Source organism: Barbus barbus (assembly GCF_936440315.1).
Source record: "Barbus barbus genome assembly, chromosome: 18".
NCBI classification, from domain to species: domain Eukaryota; kingdom Metazoa; phylum Chordata; class Actinopteri; order Cypriniformes; family Cyprinidae; genus Barbus; species Barbus barbus.
The window spans coordinates 19,096,208-19,119,614 of record NC_136746.1 but is presented as its reverse complement, the minus strand read 5'-3'; the positions used below and the strand labels follow the sequence as shown (position 1 = coordinate 19,119,614).

The following is a 23,407-nucleotide window of genomic DNA, read 5'->3' as shown; positions in this document are numbered from 1 at the left end:
ATCATATGAACAGTAAAATAATAATGAAACAAATTAAAAACCCTTTGTACTTCCGGAAACGTGGTGTTGCGGTCTGAAAGCAGAGTGGACGCGCTAGTAAAGAGCGTCATATCAACTGAAGTTGTTGTGGGCACATGGAAAACAGGTACAAGGAACAATATTTGTTTTATCGGACTGTTGACAGTTTACACATGTATGTTGTGAGGCAAAATATATCTAGTGCACTGACGCGATCATTTCATGACATTATTTCGTGTAGTTTTTTGAGCGCGTGACCTCAGAAGCTGCACCAATGTCGCGTGCCTATAAAACAATCCGCTTACATTTAACCTGGCCACTGCTGAAACAAACAGTCATTATACCAAAAACATGCTTCAGCTATTCAATAACCAGCCGCTGTGCTGTCAACACTGGCTGTGAGCCTGTAAAGAGAAGAAAGGAATGGAAACCCAAACTACCTGCTGACTTGCATACTCTCTCCTGGGAAGAGAGACTGGCTGATACTGTGACTCCTCTGTGGAGAATGAGTTATGAGGAGCAGCTCCAGTGGAAACAAGAGCAGCAGCACAAGATCTTACTTGAGATGACAAAGCAACTAGCTCAGGACTCAGTGCACCCTTTTTCAAATGATTTAAGATTCCCCCTCCTTCCCATAGTAGCATCACCAGTGAGTGATGGATACCGCAACAAATCAACTTTCTCTGTCAACATAGGGGTAGATGGGAATCCTAAAACTGTTGGATTTTATATCGGCAATGGTAAAGCAGGCAACATTGTCTGTGTCCACGGTGACCATCTCCTGAACATGCCTTCAAAACCCAAGATGGTTGCAAGGCACTATGAAGATTTTATACGCCTCTCACCACTGAAACCATGCATTTTACTTCACGATGGTGGACACTGGAGAGAAATCACGATAAGAACAAATTCCTCCGGTCACACAATGGTCATAGTTTACTTCCATCCTCAAACCCTAACGCCTGAGGAGATAGCCGTCCATAAAGCTGCTCTGGTGGAGTACTTCACACAAGGTCCCGGAGCAGTTTGTCAACTGGATTCTCTGTACTTCCAGGAGACCACAATGACCCGTTGCAGTCATGAACAATCCCCGTATCAGCTTCTGCATGGACAGTCCCATATCTTTGAGGAGGTTCTTGGCTTCAAGTTCCGCATTTCTGCTGATTCGTTCTTCCAGGTGAATCGGGGAGCAGCGGAAGCTTTGTACAAGACTGTCGCGGAGCTGAATCGGGCTTGTGTTGGAGGCACCCTGCTGGATGTCTGCTGTGGTACTGGAGCCATTGGCATTTCGTTATCGCCACAGATGGAGAGAGTCATTGGCATCGAGCTCATTGAGCAGGCGGTTGAGGACGCCAAGTTTAATGCAGCACTAAACAGAGTTCATAATTGTCAATTTCTCTCAGGCAAAGCGGAAGTTGTTCTACCAAATCTGATGGCCACTTTGAATTCTGACGGCGGGCTGACAGCTGTGGTGAATCCGTCCAGGGCTGGCCTTCATTATCGAGTTGTCAGAGCCTTGAGGAACCACCCAGCCATAAGAAGGCTTGTCTATATATCATGCAAACCTGACGGGGAGGCAATGAGGAACTTTAGAGACCTGTGCAGTTCAGACTATAAGAGGAAGATCACTGGAGAAGCCTTCAAACCAACTGTAGCCATCCCTGTGGACCTGTTTCCACACACTACTCACTGTGAACTAGTGCTTGTGTTTGAGCGATAGTAGCTGTTTTTGAGAAAGTAGTTGTTCATTCCAATAAATTACTTTTTATTCATGACATTTTTATTCATTAAATGTCAATGGAAAATGTTCAATGCACTTTCTCTCTCTTTAAATATGTTTTATAGTTAACTAAAACTAAATCCATAGAAGAATTTTTTGCTACTTGAAATAAAACAAACAGTAACAGTACTAGACTAGTTTATTTTGGCTAGTGGACAAGGAAACATTTATTTTCATTTAGTGTAATTTGCTGTACTAAAATAGCATTAACATTAAGAAACTAATAAGATAACAAATCACAACAAAATTACTAAAACTGAATTTAAATTGAAAAAATAAAAATAATTCAAAATATTAATAAAAATTATCTCAGTGATACTGACATGACAGCTGTACAATGTAAAACATTTTTTACAAGAACATGCTGTTTTATCTTGTAGTAGTTAAACAATATACTAGCATCTCAATGATATTAACATTTAGTAAACCCTTATGTTATGTTTGACTATAGCAGATCCCTTACATTATCACTAGAGGGTGATATTGCATCATCCCACCATTTTGTGCAGTGCTACATAGACAGATGTGGTGCAGTTAGATATTTTCAAATGTGAATGCTTAAAGAATCTGTTCTATTTATATAACCAACTTTCTCAGAAAAGCCAGTGTATTCATGTATACTTACAGCATTTGTGAAGTCCAATAATAAATATGATCAAGTTGTGAAAATAGGACAGATTCCTTAATCATTTCGCATTTGAAAATATAATTATGAGCACAACTATCATTTTCAACTGTACTATGCTCTTTCTATTTAAGTATAAACACAGAACCACCAGCTTCAGTGTGACTGAAAAGGGCTGATGATTTGGATGAAGCAAGCTCACAGCGAATCACCAACTTGGCAAAAACTGTATAGTAGGTGCACCGATTCAGGAAACATTAAGTAAATGCTTCTTGACCAGACATTTAGTGTAATATGAAACAGTGACGTGAGTGCAAACTACAATGGCATTCAATTACTGTAATGTGCTCAGCAGTACATTTTGAAATTGGAGATGAGATCTGGCTATGGAAAATTATAGTAACCCACAGGAACTAATCCCTGTTTGTCATTTTAGCACATAAGGATCCATATTTCCTCTTTTGAGGAAATTGTTGCTGCATGTGTAGCTCATCAGAAGATGGCCTGTGTTCACCAGTAAGCCAATGCTACCTTTTTAGACTAAACTAGTTACAAAATAATCTCTTCTTGGAAAATATTGATAGGTTTGCATTTGTATTCATAGCATTGTAAAACTCACTATACAGTAAACATTAACAGATATATTTATATGTGATGAAAGTATTACATTCATATTAATTCAATAGTTTAAAAAATTATGTTTAATACATTATGTTTGTGTGTCTGGTTATTTAAAGTGTTTTGGCAAAATAGCCCATATTGACTTGGGCAAAGACTTTTCTAATTTTTCTAATTTTCTAATTTACTCGTGAACATTAAAAATAACAAACAAGCTTTGTTCTGATCTGTATCTCACAGTGAGAGTGTTGGCTATCAAAAACCAGCGTACATGGCGTCCACAACATAAGCATCAGATAACCAGGCAACCAATGAAACTGGTAGGGCTAGATGGCATCCTCTCAGCCTCGCCCAATTGCATCATTTTAAACGAAATCAGAGGGTTAGACACGCAAAAAATAAAAAATTAAACCACTCGACGGGGAACCTGTCTGCTAGCATCAATCAAATTGCGATAATTCTTTATGGTTGCATCGCAAACAAGGTGAGCGCGTTTATTCCAGCGTGCCTTTATTGAGACAGAAGTCACACCCATTTTGTGCAGAATTTAATGTATTCATTGTATGAGGGCTTTGTCTTTTATATCAATGATGACTGAAATGACAGATGGCTTTTATTTGCCGACGGTCGTGAAAATATAATCGACTTGTTCTCTTTACAGGAGACAATAACGAGCATGAAAGAAATGGCGACGACGACGACAGAGGATGTTTATGATGATGCTTACGAAGAGAAACCGGGCCCGAGTTCTCCAGTAAAAATCGTATGGAGGAACGTTATATTAATGTCTCTTTTGCACCTAGGAGCACTTTATGGTCTGATGATTCTTCCATCTGTCTCATATTTAACGCTGATGTGGAGTGAGTATGTTCATCTGATTCTATTACTGACCGACGATTGTTTTAATAGCAACCTGATCTGGTGTTTACTGCGTTTTTATTTTTCTGGCCTAAGTTTAATTTATAAAGAGACTGGATAATGTAGTAATGTCTGCAACTACGTGTTTTGTGTACACATAGATAGATAGAGAGATACACAGTCACACACACATAAAATATTTTATAAACCATCCCCACCATAACCCTTATTACATTTTGACTCCAAATGGTAAACATATAGTAAACATTTAATTCAAAGTAATTGTAAATAGAATTGGCAACAAATATGGAAATAAATCCTATTAAATATGTCAAATGTATGCTAATAATTTTAATCAAATATAAAGTTGTTAGTTAATTTCACATTTATGGACACTGAAAGTTATTTTCTGCAATCTTCATGTGTTCAGTAGAAATACATTGCAAATCGATTCATTAGTGTGGATTTTATATATCATATTAAACAGGAAATTTGATTTTTGTTGGATCTGCTGATTTTTATTATATCAGTTCTGTCTTTTAACATCCATGAATCAAACTATAAATCAGACATGGCATTTAACATTCTTAGCTCAAAATTGTTTTTTTCTTTTCTTTTTTCTCATGTAAGTCTTTAATAACTTTTATGCTGCCTTCCAAATTGTATGATTTAACCCTTATCACTCATGTCAAGTATAATTGGCTAAACTCAGCAACAGTCCCCGGTTTCCCTTGCTTGTTTTGCAGGTATTTCCTCTCATAAGTAGAGATCGACCGATATATCGATTTACCGATATTTTTCCCGATATTTAAGCATTTTTTCATAATCGAATATCGGTTTTGTAATATCGGATTCCCCGATAAACACCGCCATCTTGTGGACGTTTTCAGAATTGCGTGCAGGATCGCAATTGCAGCGCATCTGAAGGGAGACGAGACAGCAACGGCGTGCAGGTACTTGATTTGCTGTAGTTAGTAAACTATTTAATATTACAGGCATTAATGCACAAATTAGATGTATTACATAAATGCCTGATATATAGTTTAAATGCAACTTGGCTCTAAGAAATATGATAAATAAGATATTCTGTCAAGCCCTGTCCCTATAAAGATAGGCTATAACTTTGCCTGAAATAACACAGCCATGAATTAGCACATGGTGGAAATAAAAGCGCTGAATTTAATTCTCTCTGTGGTCTATTAGTCTCGTGAAGTCGGAGTCACATAGATAATCCGTCAAGTCCTCTCCCAATAAAGACGTAACTTTGCATGAATTAAATAATACAGCCATGAATGATTGCATGTTGGAAAGAAAAGCATTGAATGTAATTCTCTCTCTGTTGTCTATATGCTAATCATTAGTCTCGTGAAGCCGCTTTCATATTGCAGTTCACTCAGCGGTTGATGCTCAAGAAATGCTCAGCACGGCCACCGCATGTAACTTTTAACAAGATTCACTTTTTTGAAGCACCCTAAATTGTATTAACACTTACTATATAACCATTATTTCGTTTATAAACATCTAAATTAATACAACTCTATGGAAATTAATTATTTATTATCTCCGCGATCGATCGCAGTTTGAGTAGCCTATAGTTCTGTGTAAAGGCATATAAACCGCGCTGTCAGCAGCATAATTTAGAGCATGCCAGTTGAGAAATGCAATAAAATGCAATGCTTGTTATATTCCAATATTCCAGAGAATATTATTCCGTGAATTAACATTATCCAGTGAATTATTCTTCACTCTTTATCCTATTAAACAGCTTATAAACCTACTAAAACTGTAGTTAAAAATGAAGTTGATATAACTCCTTTCCTTTATTTTCTCCATTTGAAAACATTAGACTTTCTATGTTCATTTTGCTTACTGCTAATATTAGTGTTGCTGCTAAAGCTTTTTATAAATAAAATGTTTTTTTATTGTTGTAATATGAAGATTAAATTGAACATGACAGGGCTCTAGACTGCGACCAAAATGGTAATTGTTTGCGAGTTAAAATTTGACGTGGTCGCATTTGTACGAGTGCCAGGTCTGCGCTACTCCTAAGCGTCTGCTTCATACAGCGCGCGCTGCCAGCCGCAGCACATTATAGCAGGAGTCAGATTTCACTGATCACGTGAAGAGAGGTGCTTTCACCCGAGCGCTTAGTGGGTAGAGCCTGGTTCATACTCGCCGCGTCAGCACGAGCGTGAAGGTGCGCGTCGCGGATGGAGCGCAACGGATGGATTTGTTTTCAAACTAAAGTAAAAGACCGCTTCTTAAACCAGAGAAGGTGAACATGCTGGTGTTCTTGTAGAAAAAACATGCAAGTCCTGTCAGCTACAGCCAGTTTAGTTTTACTTTTCTTTTTGTTTTCATTTTGAGAAGCTTGTTATCTTTGCTGTTTACCTCAGGTTATGCTATGGAGGCTTTCCTTAATTAAAAAAAAATATATATATTAATATTTATTTGCTTCCTCAGAGTTTGCTAAACATTCTGTAATATACTAGGTATATAGTACAGCATGTGGTGTGTCCTATGCCATGCCTCATCTTATTCGTTTTTGTTGATAAATGTTATGTAAGAGTTTGTCATTGTCAACTTACTGTTTTATTGTTGTTGCGCTTTTTAATTAAGAATAACAATGAATCCATCTTTTGTTTTAGTCTTAAAAAGTTAAAGGTGTATAGATATAAGCAAAACAGACAATGATCTTTTCTTGTAAAATGTGACACCAAGATCGCAAATTTGAAAGTAAAAAGTGCACGAAAAAAGGAATTCCTGTTCACAAAATTTAAATCACAAATAATACAGATGAAAAAGAACGAGTTGAATGTTGAAAACTTTCGTTACCATATAACTATAAACTATGATAAAAGTTCATCAGCATGCATTGATTAATCAAATGTTGTAGCAAAAACAAAAAACAAATTGCAACCAAATTATGTGCTCGTGCGCAAAAGTGAGATCAGTGGGAAGAATGTGTCTAGAGCCCTGCGTGAAAGACTGCTAATTCTCAAAACATTTTTTGTTAAGATGACTGAAAGGAGGAAAAACCAAAGTGAAGTATGGACTTACTTCACGCAGTCATTTATTTACTTTATAACAGTAAATAAATATCGGTTCTGCATATCGGTTATCGGGCACATAGACATACAAATAATTGGTATCGGTATCGGTTATAAAAATTCAATATCGGTCGATCACTACTCATAAGGGTGGAGGTGTCCATCTCTTACAGATTCAAAGTTGTGATTACTATTCTCAGATATTATCAATTATTGTCACGTTTTTTTTTCTTTTTCAAAAGCGAAAATATGTCAGGGCACTTCGTCTTAGCTAAATTTGTTATGTAGACCAATGCTAAAAGCGTTTTGTAAGCATGCGTGTGTGTATGTGAGTGATAGCGAGACAGTCCCGTGAATAATTTGAAATCCTACCAAAAGCTATAACTGTGCTCCACTGTTGTGTACATTTTTGGCATCACAGCGCTGCATAATATTGCACCCTGTTGAACAAAGAACAATTGCTGTTGAAATAGGCTCGCCATTGTAAATTGAGCCGGGTCATAACAGTGTGCCCTTCTTCACAGTCTGTGGCCTGGTATCCCACATCCCTTGCAGCCTTGTCTGACAACATTTTGTCCTCTCATAGAGCGAATCAAGGGCACACACACCGTTACACACTATAAAAGCTGTGTGTAGTTCAGACTAATTTGTTTTTAAACATTCTGTTCTATTTTCTCTCTTAATGTGACAGCGGGAGTGTGTTTCATGCTAAGCGCTCTAGGAATAACCGCTGGCGCCCATCGCCTTTGGAGCCACAGGTCTTACAAAGCCTCGTTGCCATTACGAATCTTCCTAGCGACTTCAAATTCCATGGCTTTTCAGGTAAAACATTTTTAAGTGGATGAAACAATCTTCCACAATAAAAAATGCAGTAAACTTGAATGCAGCTCAGATGGTGTAGTGGTTAAAGATCTGGGCTAATAGGTTCAAACCTCACAAGAGCCGAGAGATAGCCATTGTGCCCTTGAACAAAGCAATTAACCCCAGAATGTCCACCTGGGATTGTACCTGTAATAAGTGTAGTGTAAGACACTTTGCATAAAAGCATCTGCCAAATGACTACTTGCATTTGCTATATGCGTATATATATATATATATATATATACACTATATTGCCAAAAGTATTGGGTCACCCCCTTCTAATGAACATGTTTGACTACTTTAGTAATTTCTATGAGTGCAAATCTGAATGTTTAAGCATATAATGATATTCTAGGGAATTGTGCGCTTCTAATTTTATAGCAACAGTTTGGACAGGACCCTTTTCTATTCTAACATGACAGTGCCTCTGTGTATAAGACACGGTTCAAAAAGACATGATTGATTGAGTCAGTGTTGAAGAACTTGACTGGTCTGCAGAAAGCCAAGTCCTAATCCCAGCTGAACACCTCTGGTGTGACTTTAAATGCAGACCTTGAGCCAAAAACCCATCACCAAACACCAATAACTTGTACATAAGGGTACTGTCATTTTAGACACGTCCAAAACTGTTGCAACAGTGATGGAAATACAATTTTTAAATACATGAATTATGTTTCCATCTTTGTTGCCACAGTTTTGTTAGTGCCTTTTTCTGTTCTAAAGAAGGGGGTGTCCCAACACTTTTGTCCTTATAGTGTCTATACAAGTCAAGCTGTTTATATATATATATATATATATATATATATATATATATATGCATGAAATATATATAAACAGTCTTGTACTGAACTTAGAGTATGACAGATATAATATACAATTACAATATTGATGAATATATATATCCATTTAGAATGATATCTATGAGTGGGCCAGAGACCATCGTGTCCATCACAAGTTTTCCGAGACTCATGCGGACCCACACAATGCCCGCAGAGGATTCTTCTTTGCTCACATCGGCTGGCTGCTGGTCCGCAAACACCCAGAAGTTATTGAGAAAGGACGCAAACTGGAGCTCGCTGATCTAAAAGCAGATGGGGTTGTAATGTTTCAGAGGAGGTCAGTGGGAATTTGTAATATTTTATATTCAGTTTTCTTAATCTTCTTACCTACACTCCTGTATAAAGGTTTGGGGTCTGTAAGATTTTTTTTATTTTTTATTAATACTTTTATTCAGCAAGGATGCATCAAATTGATTAGAAATGACAGTAAAGACATTCATTTTGTTACAAAATATTTCAATTTCAAATAAATGCTGTTCTTTTGAGCTTTCTGTTCATCAAAGAATCCTAAAGAAATAAAATTTTTCCACAAAATATTAAGCAGCCCAACTGTTTTCAGTATTGATAATAATAAGAAATGGTTCTTGAGCACCAAATCAGAATAATTTCTGAAAGATCATGTGACACTGAAGACTGGAGTAATGCATGAAATTTTAAAAATTATGATTACATTAGAAAACAAATATTACAATTGAAAACAGTTCATTTAAATTGTAATAATATTTTACAGTTTTTACAGTAAGTTTTATCAAATAAAGGCTAAAAAAAGGCTTCTATCAGAAATATTTTACAAACGTTTGAATGGTAAAGTACATACACTACTTTTGTATTGACATCTTATCACTTTTTTTTTTGGATGAACTCAAAACCAGTACAATTGATAATTCAAAACTTGATTCAATGATGCTGAATAATTTATTGATTTACTGGTTTAAAACCTGACAAAAACAGGACAAACTTTGATCCAGGTTTAGTCATCTGAACCAGGCCTCATATTTGGCATTAGCTAATGTGTGGAATAATCAATATCCTTTCCCATCACTTTGAATGAAGTCCAACAAAAGTCCTGAGCTTTTTGATAAGGGTTTAAAAACATGTTTCAGAGAATTTCCAGATCAGATAATAGAATAGCTGGTTAGTCAGCATTTCAAACTGCATGTTGTGTTTCAGCTGAGGTTTAACAACCTGTGTTAATTCAGAAAATCAATGACATACATATAAGAACATGTGACAGTTAAGTGTAAAGCAGTGATAAAATGGCTATTGAAATGGTTGTTTTTAATCTTTCATTTCTCTGTCCATAGGCATTACAAGTTATCTGTGATGGTGATGTGCTTTCTCATTCCCACGTTTGTACCTTGGTTCTTTTGGGAAGAGAGTCTTTTGACCAGTTACTTAGTTCCTTGTCTGTTGAGATACACCGTGTCCCTGAATGCGACCTGGCTGGTCAACAGTGCAGCTCACATGTGGGGAATGAGGCCTTATGACCACCACATCAATCCCAGAGAGAACAAGTTTGTTGCCTTCAGTGCCATCGGTAAGAACAATGTCTTTTCTTTTACAGCTTAATATTAATTCTTTCAATCTTGTTGAAATCTTTTTAAAAATTCTAGTTCACACATTTATTTATTGACATAAAAAAAAAAAAAAACTGTTTAATATTTGTTTTTATCTATACACTCTTTTGTTTAAAATAGTTTAAAAGAACAAAATTGATTTGAAATAAACATATTTGGTGTGTACTGATTGGAGAATATATGCATGATTTAATTTCAGGTGAAGGATTTCACAACTATCATCACACATTCCCCCATGACTACGCTGCAAGTGAGTTTGGCAGTCAGCTGAATTTGACCAAGGCGTTTATAGATCTCATGTGCTTCTTTGGACTGGCCAAGGATTGCAGGAGGGTAGCTCATGAGACCATCATGGCCCGCGTTCAACGCACCGGTGATGGCAGCCACAAAAGCGGTTGATTTGTTCAGTACATATGAGAAAAACAAACAAACAAACAAAAAAAGTTATAAGGCAACATATACAAAAGCATTTGCAGCATTTCTTAGTGTGCAATGAAGATTGATCTATATACACTCTCATATGAAATAAGAAACTCTAGAGTGTGTTGGACTAATATGTGTTCTTAAGAATTCTTTCCTTTTCATGACATGTGTTGGACTGTGGGAGATTATTTTCGGAGATGGTAAAGGCCATAAATTGGGAGGATAAATGTCTCAGTTTGCCTCAAGAGGTAAGAGATGGTACTTCACTAGTTAAACAGCCATGTGCCTCATTACAGCCCTCTCTCATGAATAGGTTGACCCATGTTTTCTCTGGATAAACAGTTACTGTTATGATTTTAAAACATCATTCCAGCAAGCTATACAAGCTGTAAAATTAAGATGACACGCTATTAATATACTGGCATTATTTTTCATTTTCTTAGATGATAAAAGCTTTTTTCCATTTGAAACTGAAATTAATTTAACGACCCACCAAAAGAGTTATTTATAGATCACTATATATAGTCAAATAAGACTGTGCCATAAAAAAGTCCATGGGAAAATTATTCTCAGTTGAGCTAAAATGTTGACTTCTATAACTACGGTTAGTTCTGTTTAGAATAGGTTTGTTAGTAGTGACAGTATACATGGAAATACATCTGGCATTATGGATCAAAATATTTGAATATTTATTTAATCTTATTTATTTTTATTCTACATGCCAATGCAAAGGTCCTCAGATCAGTGATGCTTATAAAGAGGAATTCCCTCAAGTAAAATGAGCAATTCATCAGAAAGTTTAATTTCTTAATCATTGTTTTCCAAAGAAACCAATCTGGTTTCCTTGGACTCTTTTGGTCCTGTAAAAAAGTACCTGTCAAATGACCAGGTAGGCCTATATGGTGAACTCTTTTCTAATCACAAATATATTGAAGTATGAAAGGACTATTTCAAGTATTATGAAAGATATTTAACCAAAAAACATTTTGAAAGAAATGTGTCTGTTGGGGTAAAAGTATTATGGTGTACACTTATTCTAGCAGATTTATTATAGGACATTTATTTGCCCTTATGATATAATCCAATGATTGGAATATTCAAATGTCTTCTTCAGATAGAACCTTGCCCTTTGCCTTATAGAATAGGCCTATATATCTTCAGATTTTGGGTTAGACTCAAGATTGAAAATATAAAGATGTATAGCATCAGAAAAAATATTTCAAACTTATGAAGTTTTAAGTCATTCAGGGTGGGCTGTTTTCTTGGCTCTTCTGTGACGAATGAATGACCATCTGTAGCTCCCTATACATATATTTTTTTTTTTCTCAAAAATGTTTGATAGATTGATAGTGGTATGCATTTTCCAAATGTAAAAAATGTCAAATGCTTTATATATTTAAAACACACCCATGTTTAAGAAGAAACACAAACTGACACTGCATTTTACAGCTTAATTATTTGTACAGTGTTGACCTTTTATGTCTGGGATCCTTAATGGGCACATTTTCAAGGAATGTTGTTTCATGTACCATAAACCAAAATTTCTATAAGTGGAAGAGTTTTGCAAGTTGTACCGTGAGTTTTGTTATGAATCAATATTAATCTTTTCTTAATTGAATAAAATGTGTGTATATCTGAAAATGTAGTTTCAGGTAACTTTCTTTTGTAGGGCTGACCACAGATTATAATCATATAATCATAATAAGTGAGTGAGACCACCATATCAGTTTTAAAGCAAAAATGAAAACGGTTTACTCTTATCATTTAAGCGTTTACCCGTGCGCGATATAGCGGTAGGCTACATGAGTTTAGTGTCACTTTTTTTGTTTGTTTAATGGTTTGAAATTTGATTGTAGGCTTATATGGAGAGCTAAATTACAAAACTTAAGCAAGCAAGCAAATCAATTTTTTTATTTATTGAAAATCTATACCTGAATTAGGCCCTACTAATTTTCTGATTTTTAATCGGTAGTTTTGTTTATATTTCAGCTGTGAAAGAATAACATTTGGGGAGTAGCCTACATGGTAGCCTAATAAGTCTAAATGATGCGCATCGTTTTTAAATCAAGAATAGGTCTATTCATTTCGGAACGTTTCGCTTAGATTTTTACGACAGTAGCCTATAATCTACTCGCATTCAAATAGACCAAACAGGGGATTTAGAAATTAATTTAGAAATCTCTTTATAGTGGCAAATTTGTTTTACTTCTGTCTCATGGAAGCCTTTCAGAGCATAGGCTAATCCAAAAACATCCCTCTGGAATCTCCCAAATAACTTTCCTAATCCTAATTTGCACACGAGAAGATACGCGGACGTCTCAGAAGCTGAACCTAAAGGTCACGAAGGGTCAGCTAAAGACTAAACTGAGAGAAAAGGTAAAATAACACTGAAAAGAATTATGAAGTCCTCTTAAAAAAACGCAAACACACAATCGTATCGATTATCCTCCTTATCTATGCTGATTCAACTCCTAGCGAGAATGGTGGATTTAACTTTGATGAGAATCAGAATCAGCAAAAATGAGACAAGTTAGCAAGAGCCATACATAGGCTACGCATTATTTTTGTCATTGTGTTTTTATTCTACTAAATGTTTGAACTATTTTCATTCAATCTAATTCATCAGCCTTTCTAAATCGCATTTAAACGTACTCCAGTGGATCCTTACTGTTACTAAATTGAATCTAATTTGCTCTTAAACCTGCAAGTTCCTCAAAACGCTACAAATAGCATTTGATCCAGTAGATAATGTCCGTAATCCCTGAGTTTTATCAGCCACTGCTGTATCAAACCCTTTCATGCTGCTCTTGAAATTGAGTTTTAAGGCACAACCTTAGAGATGCCATCCTGATTTCATATTAATTCACTCCAACTGTTAGCACGCAGGGAGCTCTTCCCAGCTATTTGTCCTGGAGGAGCCCAGGGTGCCCTTTTGATCATTTCAATCTCTCTGGTACAATAGTTCTGATTGGCTGAACGAGTAAGAAAAGGGAAAATCTTTAATTAAGCAGATAATCTCTTGTTGGGATGTGAGGAGCTCCATTTCAGAACCCCCTTGGCTCACACATGAGACCCCCAGCCTCTGAATTCTGGATGTAGGTTATATAGAGCTCTTGCAGACCCCTCTGCTTTCCAAGGTGAAGAAAAGTCTGCCAGTCGTCTCTCTCAGGATGTTCATGCATTTGGAGGTTTATTATTACGCTTTCATTCTGATGGCTCACATGAAGTCTTGCTGCTGTTGGTGAGTTCATCGTTCTGTTTTCCTTTACGCAGGCGAATGCTAAATTTAGCCTAGATACGTGTATTTATATCGAGCTTTTACATTCTGTGTTTATCTCTGGGTATCTGGATTAAAAAGTCGGGGTGAAACAGACACTTCCACTGATCAGTTCCCATTCCGTCATAAATGCTTTTTGAGCCTCGTTTCATTGGTTAGAGGAAAAGCTGATGAAGAGCAAAATGCTGTTCCTATTATAAATTGATAAATCCTCATCTGAACATCGTTCAAAAAATTTTTTTACAAATGAAAATTTGTATATATGTATTAGCCTATATGAAACTCCAATGAAACCTTTCATTTTGAGACTGTAATTTCCATTTTAACATGTACTCAAAATCAGTGACTTATTTGTAATTAGATAAAATTATTTTAAAATGTAATTTTAATTTTATTTTTTATCAATGTGAAGCTTTACTATTTTCAAGAGGAACATATACAAGTAATGGGTCAGCTGACTTAATAGGCTGCTCTGTCTTCCAGGTCAGTGAATAATTTCCTGATGACTGGCCCAAAGGTAAGCCAACATCTTTTGATCTGCTTTGCTGATCTTTATCAGGAGAGGGAAACTTCAAAAAGTCAAAATGGATGGATTTGGGTAGTTAATGTTTGACGTTGACCCTGTGATCACAATGCAAGCAAATGGCAAATTAAAAGATTCGCCGCATCACAAGTGCCGTATTTCTTGAACGTGTATCTTCTGTGGATTAGGTATTACTTGCTGCTTGGGGTGGACTGGACCATATAGCTTTCACACACTTCAGCTCACTCACAATGTGAAGTTGTGAGGACTTTTTACTGAGTGGCAAGGGAAGGGGCCTTTGGTGGGTGGTCATCATTAGCAACCCAGCCGCCCGTGAGAGCACTTGTGGTGCTGTCTCTTCTAAACCACTTGAGACATATTAGATTGTATAAACCGCAGTTTCACAGCCACATAGACCCTTTTTGTTTACTTTGTGTGCATTTCTGATGGAAATACAGAAGAAAAAAAAATTTGACCCCCAGATTTCTAATATTTAAAACGTTAATATTAATTCTAAAAATGATTTCATTATAAATAATGCGATCATTCTGGTGTTTTTTTTTTTTTTTTATAATTGAATAAATGAATAAACAGCAAACATACATTTTACACCACTGTAAAACCATAGGGAAACATTTACCCTAATATTTCTAATATTAATTCTAAAATGATTGCAATAGAAGTAATGGTGTCATTTTGGTGCTCTTTTTAGCGTTATTTTAACACTAGAACCGCCAGAGGTCGCTGTATACCTAAAAGCGCCAGCGGGTAAATTTTACCCACACGCATGGCAACTGTTTTTATATGGCTATTGGCTAAAGAACATATTTCATTGTATTATGCCACTGTCTTCTCAAATAAGTGTTTAGAGTCATGAAATGATTGTCTAGTCGTCAACTATATTTTTAGCCTGTTGTTTTATGTTCAAGACTTTTTAGTGCAGCCTACACTAATCCATTATGGTCAGTAAGCTAAACAAAAGCCTGCACTGACAACGAAAATTAGAAGGTAGTAAATATTTGGGTGGTGTAATATTATATAATACAATGCCATTAATCAATATATTAGGATAACCCATGTTATTTAAATGACTAAAATAGCCAATAGACAATAATAATTCACCACACTGTATAGGATGCTATGACAGATTCAAGCGCACAGCTTCACCTAGGCCCAATTATTAATTTGTTTAGTTATATCATTTATAATTTGAATAAGTGAAGTGAAGTGACATTCAGCCAAGTATGGTGACCCATACTCGGAATTCGTGCTCTGCATTTAACCCATCACGCGTGCACACACACAGCAGTGAACACACACACACCGTGAACACACACCCGGAGCAATAAGAGAACAACACCAATAAATTTTGGGTAATCAAAAAAGATAAATAAAAATAAAATGTTTTATTCATTACATCATAGATCGGATTTTTTTTTTTCTTCAGGAAACGGCCAGACTAGAATAAATAGCAACACAGTAGCGAACAATAAACGATATGGCAAGACAAAAATTAAATAATAAAACCAAAGTTTGACCAACGTTAGGCTAAAACATCTAAATATGATGTCTGGATCACTGTCAGATGCTAAGCCGACCCAGGACGCATAACTTAACCATCAGACTCTCCATCACTCATGGCATTTAGGCTAGTGTTTCTACCTGCCTTCCATAAACCGCCACCTTTTAGTCATTTTTACTTTACTCTGATGAAACCGATAACCGCTAAATCAGTGAGTGAAAGCCGTTGCCTAGAAATGTACAATGTTAAAACAAGCGGCAAGAATTAATTTAACAACATTGGATTGTAAATTACATAATTTTAGTAAAAGTCAATGACTGGGAGACTTGAATGTTTTGTTGAAAATGTTATGTACATTTGAAAAACAGCCACGGGTAAAATTTACCCCGTTCTAGTGTTAAGTGTCTAATTATTATTTTTTATATTTTCTGTTATTTTAAGCGTCTATTATTAGTTTTTATTTTTTATATTTTCTGTTATTTTAATTTATTTTAAAGTTTTAGTATTTGTGTTTTTGTCATTTTTATTAGTTTTTGTTGATAATGTCGATATAGTTTTTTTTTTTCATATTTTTAGTACATTGACTTAAACTAAATGAAAATGAGAAATATTTCCTTGAACTAGCTTATTTTATTTCAAGTAACAAAGTGTTTATTTTGGCTTTAGTTAACTATATTTAAAACATCATCTATTAAATGAATATACAGCAAACAAACATTTTACACTGTCGAACCATAGGGAAACGTTTACAGTAATATTTAATACAACTTTATTCAATTATTATTCAACTTTACTAAAATTATTTAATACAACTGTATAAATTTTTTTTATAGACATAATGGGGTCATTTTACTGCTTTTTAAAATGTTTAAACATTATTTAATAAATTAACATACAGTTGCATTTTTATATGAACTGTGCATGCTGAGAATTCATAGCATCTAATTTTATCATAAGTTTCAGTCACAGTGTGTTTTGAAAGCACTTGATAATGAGTGTGTATTTCATCCCAAATCTTTTTGGTGTGGTTTGCATTGTTTCAGGCCTACTTGATCTACTCCAGCAGTGTGGCCGCAGGAGCTCAAAGTGGGATTGAAGAGTGCAAGTATCAGTTTGCGTGGGACCGCTGGAACTGCCCAGAGAGGGCTCTTCAGCTCTCCACCCACAGTGGACTCAGAAGCGGTGAGACCTATGGCCTCTGCTGATGCCTGGTTTATGTATATTGTGCTTTCAGGTCTCTGAAAATGCACACATTTTAATAGAAAAAAAGTGTGTGTTATTTATACTGTGTGTTTAGTGACTCAAAGCCCATCTGTATCAATCACAGATATGGCACTTAAAACAAACACAACGATCCTGTTTAAAGCAGAGAGAAGCATCTCCCAATGTTGATGTGCCTGAAAACACTGCATTCTTGAGTCAATTAAACCTGGTCTGTTAATAGGCAAATAGAAAAGCCACCAAGGGGATATTGTGCACCAGAGTGAGTGAGTGAAATGGACGCCCTCTCAAGTCAAAGGGTGTAGGTCAAAGGTTTGCCTCAGACTCCTTTCATTAGGCATTCCTTAAGTGCCAAAGAGGGGACCTGTTGCAGGCCAGTGCCGACCCCAGACTGGCAATATACGAGAGCAGACCAACAGCGCTACTCCATGTTTGATGCAGGGGAAATAAGAGTCAAAAGCCATCATTACTGAGATGGATGCTAAAGATTTGAGTAAATCATCTGATGAGGAAGAAAATCGTTGATGTTGAGTGTTTGTATTTTAGTAGCCTAGAACCTAATATTTCATAGACAAGATGAATAAAATAGCATTTCAACAGCATATTCATTTCAGTGTTGTTTCTAATCACAGCAAACAGAGAGACAGCATTTTTCCATGCCATCAGCTCTGCTGGAGTCATGTATACCCTCACCAGGAATTGCAGCCTCGGTGACTTTGACAACTGTGGATGTGATGACACCAGGAACGGCCAACGAGGTGATAAACTAAATCTCAACATAGATGGAAAGTCAGTCAACATTAAAGGGATATTTTGGGTTAACTATAATTTGTGCATTTTGTAAAGTTATATTCAATTTAACAACTTTATTCCCATGACTTGCTAAATATAACCCTAAAATAATGAGAACATCATTACAGCTCAAACAAAACATGAGTTTTAACAGAAGAATTAATTTAAATATATTTATATATAAACTACAGTTCAAAAGTTTGGTGTCAGTAAGATTCTCTTATGTTCACATAGGCTGCATGTATTACAGTAAAAATACAGCAAGAATAGTAATATTGTGAAATATTACTACAATTTAAAATAACTGCTTTCTATTTAAAGGTTTTTATTTTTTATGTAATTTATTCCTGTGATGGCAAAGCTGAATTTCAGCAGCCATTACTCCAGTCTCCAGTGTCACATGATCCTTCACAAATCATTTAAATATGCTGATTTGGTGCCCAACAAACATTTCTTATTATCAATGTTGAAAACAGTTGTGCTGCTTAATATTCAGTGATAAATGGTGATACATTTCTCTCAGTTCTGTTCTTTGATGAATGGAAATTTCATTTGAAATATAAATTATTTCTAACATTCTAAATATTTTTACAGTCACTTTTGAACTTTTCAACTTTTGCATTCTTGCTGAATATTATAATTTTTTTCTAAAAAAGAAAAACATTTTCTCACCAAACTTTTGAACGGCAGTGTGTAAGTATAATAACTAGGGCCGGGACTTTAACGCGTTCATTTAGATTAATTAATTACACAAAAATAACGCGTTAAATTTTTTTAACGCATTTTAATCGCACTTATTTTTGCTCCGCGGAACGTTTCTCACTGGATGAGTTTCGGCGGACCGATTATACTGGAGCACCAACTAGCGTTCAGACTTGCGTTCTCGTGGAGACCGGTCTTGCCCATAGATATATATACTGACTAGATGTCGCCTCTGACGCTGCTGTCCATAGGAACGATGCGTCAGCGCGGCCGCCATCTTAGGTCGGGGGAAGCCGCGTCTACTCTGCATTAGTTAACATTGGCAGAGAACTATCAACGATTAAAATCACCTTAATTTGCTTAATTTTCAACCGATTTTCAAGCCGTTTGGTTTATTATAAATGTCAGACATATATTTATGATAGAACATAGATTAATTATTTTACTTATATATATGTTTTATCATAAATATGTGATATATCATATACAATACAATACTTGGACACACCTACATAACTAATTAATTTGTTCTACAATGCACAAAACAATTACAAGGATGCTGATAGTGATATGAAAAAAACATGAATAATATAAAGTATATATAAAATATAAATAAATAATAGAGCAAAATTTAAAGAGTTAAAGGCAAGAGTTAAACAAACAAAGCGGGAAAAAAAATCAATTATGGACTTCCTGACCAACAGACCTCAGAATGTTAGGATGGGGAACCTAACATCTGCATCTAGGCAGAAATTAAATCATCATAAATCGTCCAAATCTCAAATGATTTTTCTTAGTTTTTTGGTTTGTTCCAACTGACAGACATGTATTTATGATCGAGTCCAGAGAAAATTGAAGCTTTTGATATTAATCTACTTCAAAACTAGGTGTAAGTTTATTATTCTTCCACTTCAGTGAACTTAAAATTAACTATTGTTACTTACCTTAGCCTAATCTACTGCACACAAAATGGCTACAATGGTGTGATATCCATACTTAAAAATACATGTTAATTAAAACATTTGAATTGTACTGGTTTATTTTGTACATCAGCAAGCCTGCAATACAATGACCCAGCGTAAAATGGTTATATAACACAAAAACAAACATAACGTGCGTACGTAGTGTGAAAACATCTTCCAGTATTTACAACAGCTTATTAAATGATTAGGCTACAGTATATAACAGGTTAACCATTCTTTGGAAACATCCAGTTCATGAAAATATCTACTACAGCACAAAAGTCCGGCATCTTCAGAGTTGATCTGAATGCTGGGAAACTTTGGCGCTTCCTTCAGATCCCCGACCCAAGATGGCGGCGATGTTGATGCATGCTTAGAGGCCCAAGGCGACATCTAGTCAGTATATATATATCTATGGGTCTTGCCAAGCTTCCTTGGAAGAACGAACTCGGAAGGACGCGAGAACACAGAACGCACACTTATGAGAACTGAGATGTACTGCATTCCTGCTTAACTGACCGCATAGTCTCAGCATAAGCAGCGACCAATGAACAATAAATATTACAAAATGTCATAACTTAAAACATTTCATACTATTATAGATATTACTTTCATATAATTGTATTGTTTTATTTTACAGCGTTATATGTTTTACTGTTAAGATTCATTTTAATATGCCAATAAAAATGCAGACTTTCTCCGGGTCTTATAACTTTATTAAAATTAACCAAAACAAAACGATAAATGTTTACTTTCAACTTGAAGAGCCGTTAAGTATTTGTGAGAGCGACTTTAAAGCTTACAGGCTTCCGTACACCGGCCACCCACAGCGTCTTCTGGGATTTCTAACGGCTCGATTCTCTCAAGTCTGCACTTTCATGCATCCTCTGTACTTGCGTTCTTGAGAATTGGAACTGAACTTCGACGGTTAATGATGACGTAGAACGAGAACACAAGGACGCAAGATCGCTGAAGAACGCATATTGAGAAACAGCCAAAAACAAACCACAGTGAACATGGACAAAGAAGCTGATGAGACCGCTTTGGTTGGCCCTGTGGATGGGAAATTTAAAAATCCATATAAAAAAAACTTACTTCTCACTGTTCTCAGGTCAAATATTTATATGCGATTAAAATGCGATTAATTTCGATTAATTACAAAGCCTCTAATTAATTAGATTAATTTTTTTAATCGAGTCCCGGCCCTAATAATAACTAGTATAATAATCCTCAAATTATTATTACTACTATTTTAAGTGCCCATAATCCTGATTTTGGCTTTTTTTTTTAAGGAAAAGGAAAAGTGCAAATTAATTTTGTGGCAATCAATATTGTTCCATAAATGCTGTAAAAAAAAATATATATTTTTTTATTTCTATAAAAGTATATACCACATTTAAGTATATTTTTATTTAGCCTAGCAAAAAACATAATTCTTTGTCATCTCAGGTGGTGAGGGATGGCTATGGGGAGGCTGCAGCGATAATGTTGGATTTGGAGAGGCCATCTCCAAGCAGTTTGTGGATGCACTGGAAACCGGACAGGACGCGCGAGCCGCCATGAACCTGCACAACAACGAAGTAGGACGCAAGGTATATGAAGTCTGAAATTGAGGCATGTCCTTTGGCCACCAACAGCTCGCGGAGTGGCTTTTGAATCATTTTTCAGTGCTTCTAATGATAGCTTACCACCCAAGAGTTTCATTCACCCCTTATAAGCAAGGTGCCACTCGCTGTCCCAATAGAGTGTGCGCTGTACCAGAAGGGCCTATTTACAGCCTGTGAATGTCCTTTATGACGAGGCCTTAACTTGAGATTCTTGGGATCAGTGGTGCAAGCTTAATTAGACGACCTAGGGGTCCACACATTGCAAAGGTTCTGTATTCTGTTGCTTCCCAAATAAGTGTTTAGTTTTATTCTTGCAATAAGGATCTTACATTTATGTTGGTCTTTGTTGTACTTGAGAGAGCCACGGGGATCACAGCCATGTGGCTCAAGTGCTCTTTGTTTATCCTGTCTGTGCCCCGTCTGCAGGTTTTGTCAATTCATTGGCACCTGGAGCATCATTGTAACTGAAAAAATGTGAAAGAATTCTTTTTCACTTCCTCCTCAATGGACTTGCCACTGGGTCTGCCTATGACAGAAAACATGTTGACAAAAGCTATGCAAAATAAATACACCCCTTTCCTGCACCGAACAATCTAGCTCGATGTGAAACCCTGATTCTGCGGCTTCCACAAGCGAATGAGAAAAGAGGCGTTCCTTTTTAAAAGACAGCTGTTTGTTTCAGCCGAAGTCAGGAATTATTGTACGACCACCAAGAAAAGAGAAAGCCCAGACTTGAACCTTGAACCTCTCCCTCTTAACTCGCAGTTTCCTTCTGCTTGTTTAAGTGGATGTATAGGGTGCCTACTAAAGAGCTTATTGTATTTTTCGACTGATGAGTTCAGTCCTGATTAGAATGTTTTGAAACATGAACATTTGCCTCTAGAATGCATGAATGAGTGAGTTCTTTAACACGAGATCCTCTCTTCAACCAGGCAGTGAAAGGAACCATGCAGAGGACGTGCAAGTGCCATGGAGTGTCTGGCAGCTGCACCACTCAGACCTGCTGGCTGCAGTTGCCTGAGTTTCGAGAGGTGGGCAACTACTTAAAGGAGAAATATCACAGGGCCGTAAAGGTGGACCTATTGCGCGGCGCAGGCAACAGTGCGGCCAGCCGTGGTGCGATTGCTGAGACCTTCAGCTCGATCTCGCGCAAAGAGCTGGTGCACTTGGAGGATTCCCCCGACTACTGCTTGGAGAACCGCACTCTGGGCTTGCCGGGAACAGAGGGCCGTGAGTGCTTGAGGAAGGGCAAGAATCTGAGCAAATGGGAGAAGCGTAGCTGCAAGCGGCTGTGTGGAGAGTGTGGTCTGGCTGTGGAGGAACGCAGGGCTGAGACCGTGTCCAGCTGCAACTGCAAATTCCACTGGTGTTGCGCTGTAAAATGCGAGCAGTGCCGCAAAACTGTCATAAAGTACTACTGCGTGAAGAGAACCAAACGGGTGAAGAACGACAGTGCCAGCCGTAGGAAAAACTATCGGTTGAAGAAGCAGCACTAGAGATGCCATGAACTTTCACGGTGGTCCAAAAGTTTTTGTCTCAGAATACATCCTTAGCTTGAGAATAAAAGGAGCTCAGAGGTCCATCTAAATGCTTTAATGAACACCTACACTCTTAAAAATAAAGGTTCTTAATTGGCATATGGTTCCATGAAGAAACTTTAACATCCATGGAACCTCTCCATTCCACTTTTAAAACGTTCTTCATGCCAACAAAAAAGGGTTCCTTTAAGAACTGTTCACTGAAAGGTTCTTTGGGGAACCAAAATGATTCTTTTATGGCATTGGAACCTTTATTTATTTAAGAATGTAGATCTCCAGAGCTGTTACTTTGAACGCGTAGTATTTCACTTAAGAATTTCACGATTATTCCCATATACATTTGTAAGATAGCAATGAACACCGCATCTAACCGATATATAGCACAATAGACTGTAAATAACCTTTTCATTCACCAACAAGGATGTACTTTGATGGATAATTTATTGGAATTGTCATTTTTAAAGGGGATTTGAATTCACTATCGGGCCACTTCTCCAGCTGCCATAAGAATCATTTCTTGCCTATTTTTTTTTTCTTGTCTGTTTCCATCTGTTTTAGAATTATGACAATAGTTTTACCCTGACACTGTATATGAACTGTAAATAAGAGGAAGC

General features: G+C 36.4%; 3 protein-coding genes across 4 annotated transcripts; all 3 read left to right on the top strand.

The window, feature by feature from the left end:
• Positions 1-70: 70 nt before the first annotated feature.
• On the top strand, positions 71-12,286 carry LOC306884696 (acyl-CoA desaturase-like). Of its 2 annotated transcripts, none has more exons than XM_079440810.1 (6): positions 71-145; positions 3,703-3,901; positions 7,641-7,771; positions 8,721-8,926; positions 9,954-10,186; positions 10,426-12,286. In XM_079440810.1, the coding sequence occupies exons 2-6, from the start codon at positions 3,718-3,720 to the stop codon at positions 10,623-10,625; spliced, it is 954 nt and encodes a 317-aa protein (XP_079296936.1). In that variant the 5' UTR covers positions 71-145; positions 3,703-3,717; the 3' UTR covers positions 10,626-12,286. The 2 variants fall into 2 exon arrangements, with proteins under 2 accessions (XP_079296936.1, XP_079296935.1); XM_079440809.1 differs by lacking the exon at positions 71-145 and adding an exon at positions 3,346-3,525.
• trmt2b (tRNA methyltransferase 2 homolog B) lies at positions 77-2,062 on the top strand. Its single transcript, XM_079440808.1, has one exon. The coding sequence runs from the start codon at positions 293-295 to the stop codon at positions 1,736-1,738; it is 1,446 nt and encodes a 481-aa protein (XP_079296934.1). The 5' UTR covers positions 77-292; the 3' UTR covers positions 1,739-2,062.
• A 1,533-nt stretch (positions 12,287-13,819) lies between the features above and the next one.
• Positions 13,820-22,751, top strand: wnt8b (wingless-type MMTV integration site family, member 8b; the record flags this gene model as incomplete). The annotated part of the gene is made up of 6 exons (XM_079440428.1): positions 13,820-13,890; positions 14,410-14,443; positions 17,015-17,153; positions 17,825-17,950; positions 21,098-21,240; positions 22,188-22,751. The coding sequence occupies 6 exons, from the start codon at positions 13,820-13,822 to the stop codon at positions 22,749-22,751; spliced, it is 1,077 nt and encodes a 358-aa protein (XP_079296554.1).
• Positions 22,752-23,407: the final 656 nt, after the last annotated feature.

Excerpts from the sequence above, each read along its gene's own strand:
- trmt2b (XM_079440808.1), top strand. The coding sequence starts at position 293 with ATGTCGCGTGCCTATAAAACAATCCGCTTACATTTAACCTGGCCACTG.
- LOC306884696 (XM_079440810.1), top strand. The coding sequence starts at position 3,718 with ATGAAAGAAATGGCGACGACGACGACAGAGGATGTTTATGATGATGCT. Across the intron at positions 7,772-8,720 it reads CAAATTCCATGGCTTTTCAG|AATGATATCTATGAGTGGGC; the intron begins GTAAAACATTTT and ends ATATCCATTTAG. Across the intron at positions 10,187-10,425 it reads TGTTGCCTTCAGTGCCATCG|GTGAAGGATTTCACAACTAT; the intron begins GTAAGAACAATG and ends ATTTAATTTCAG.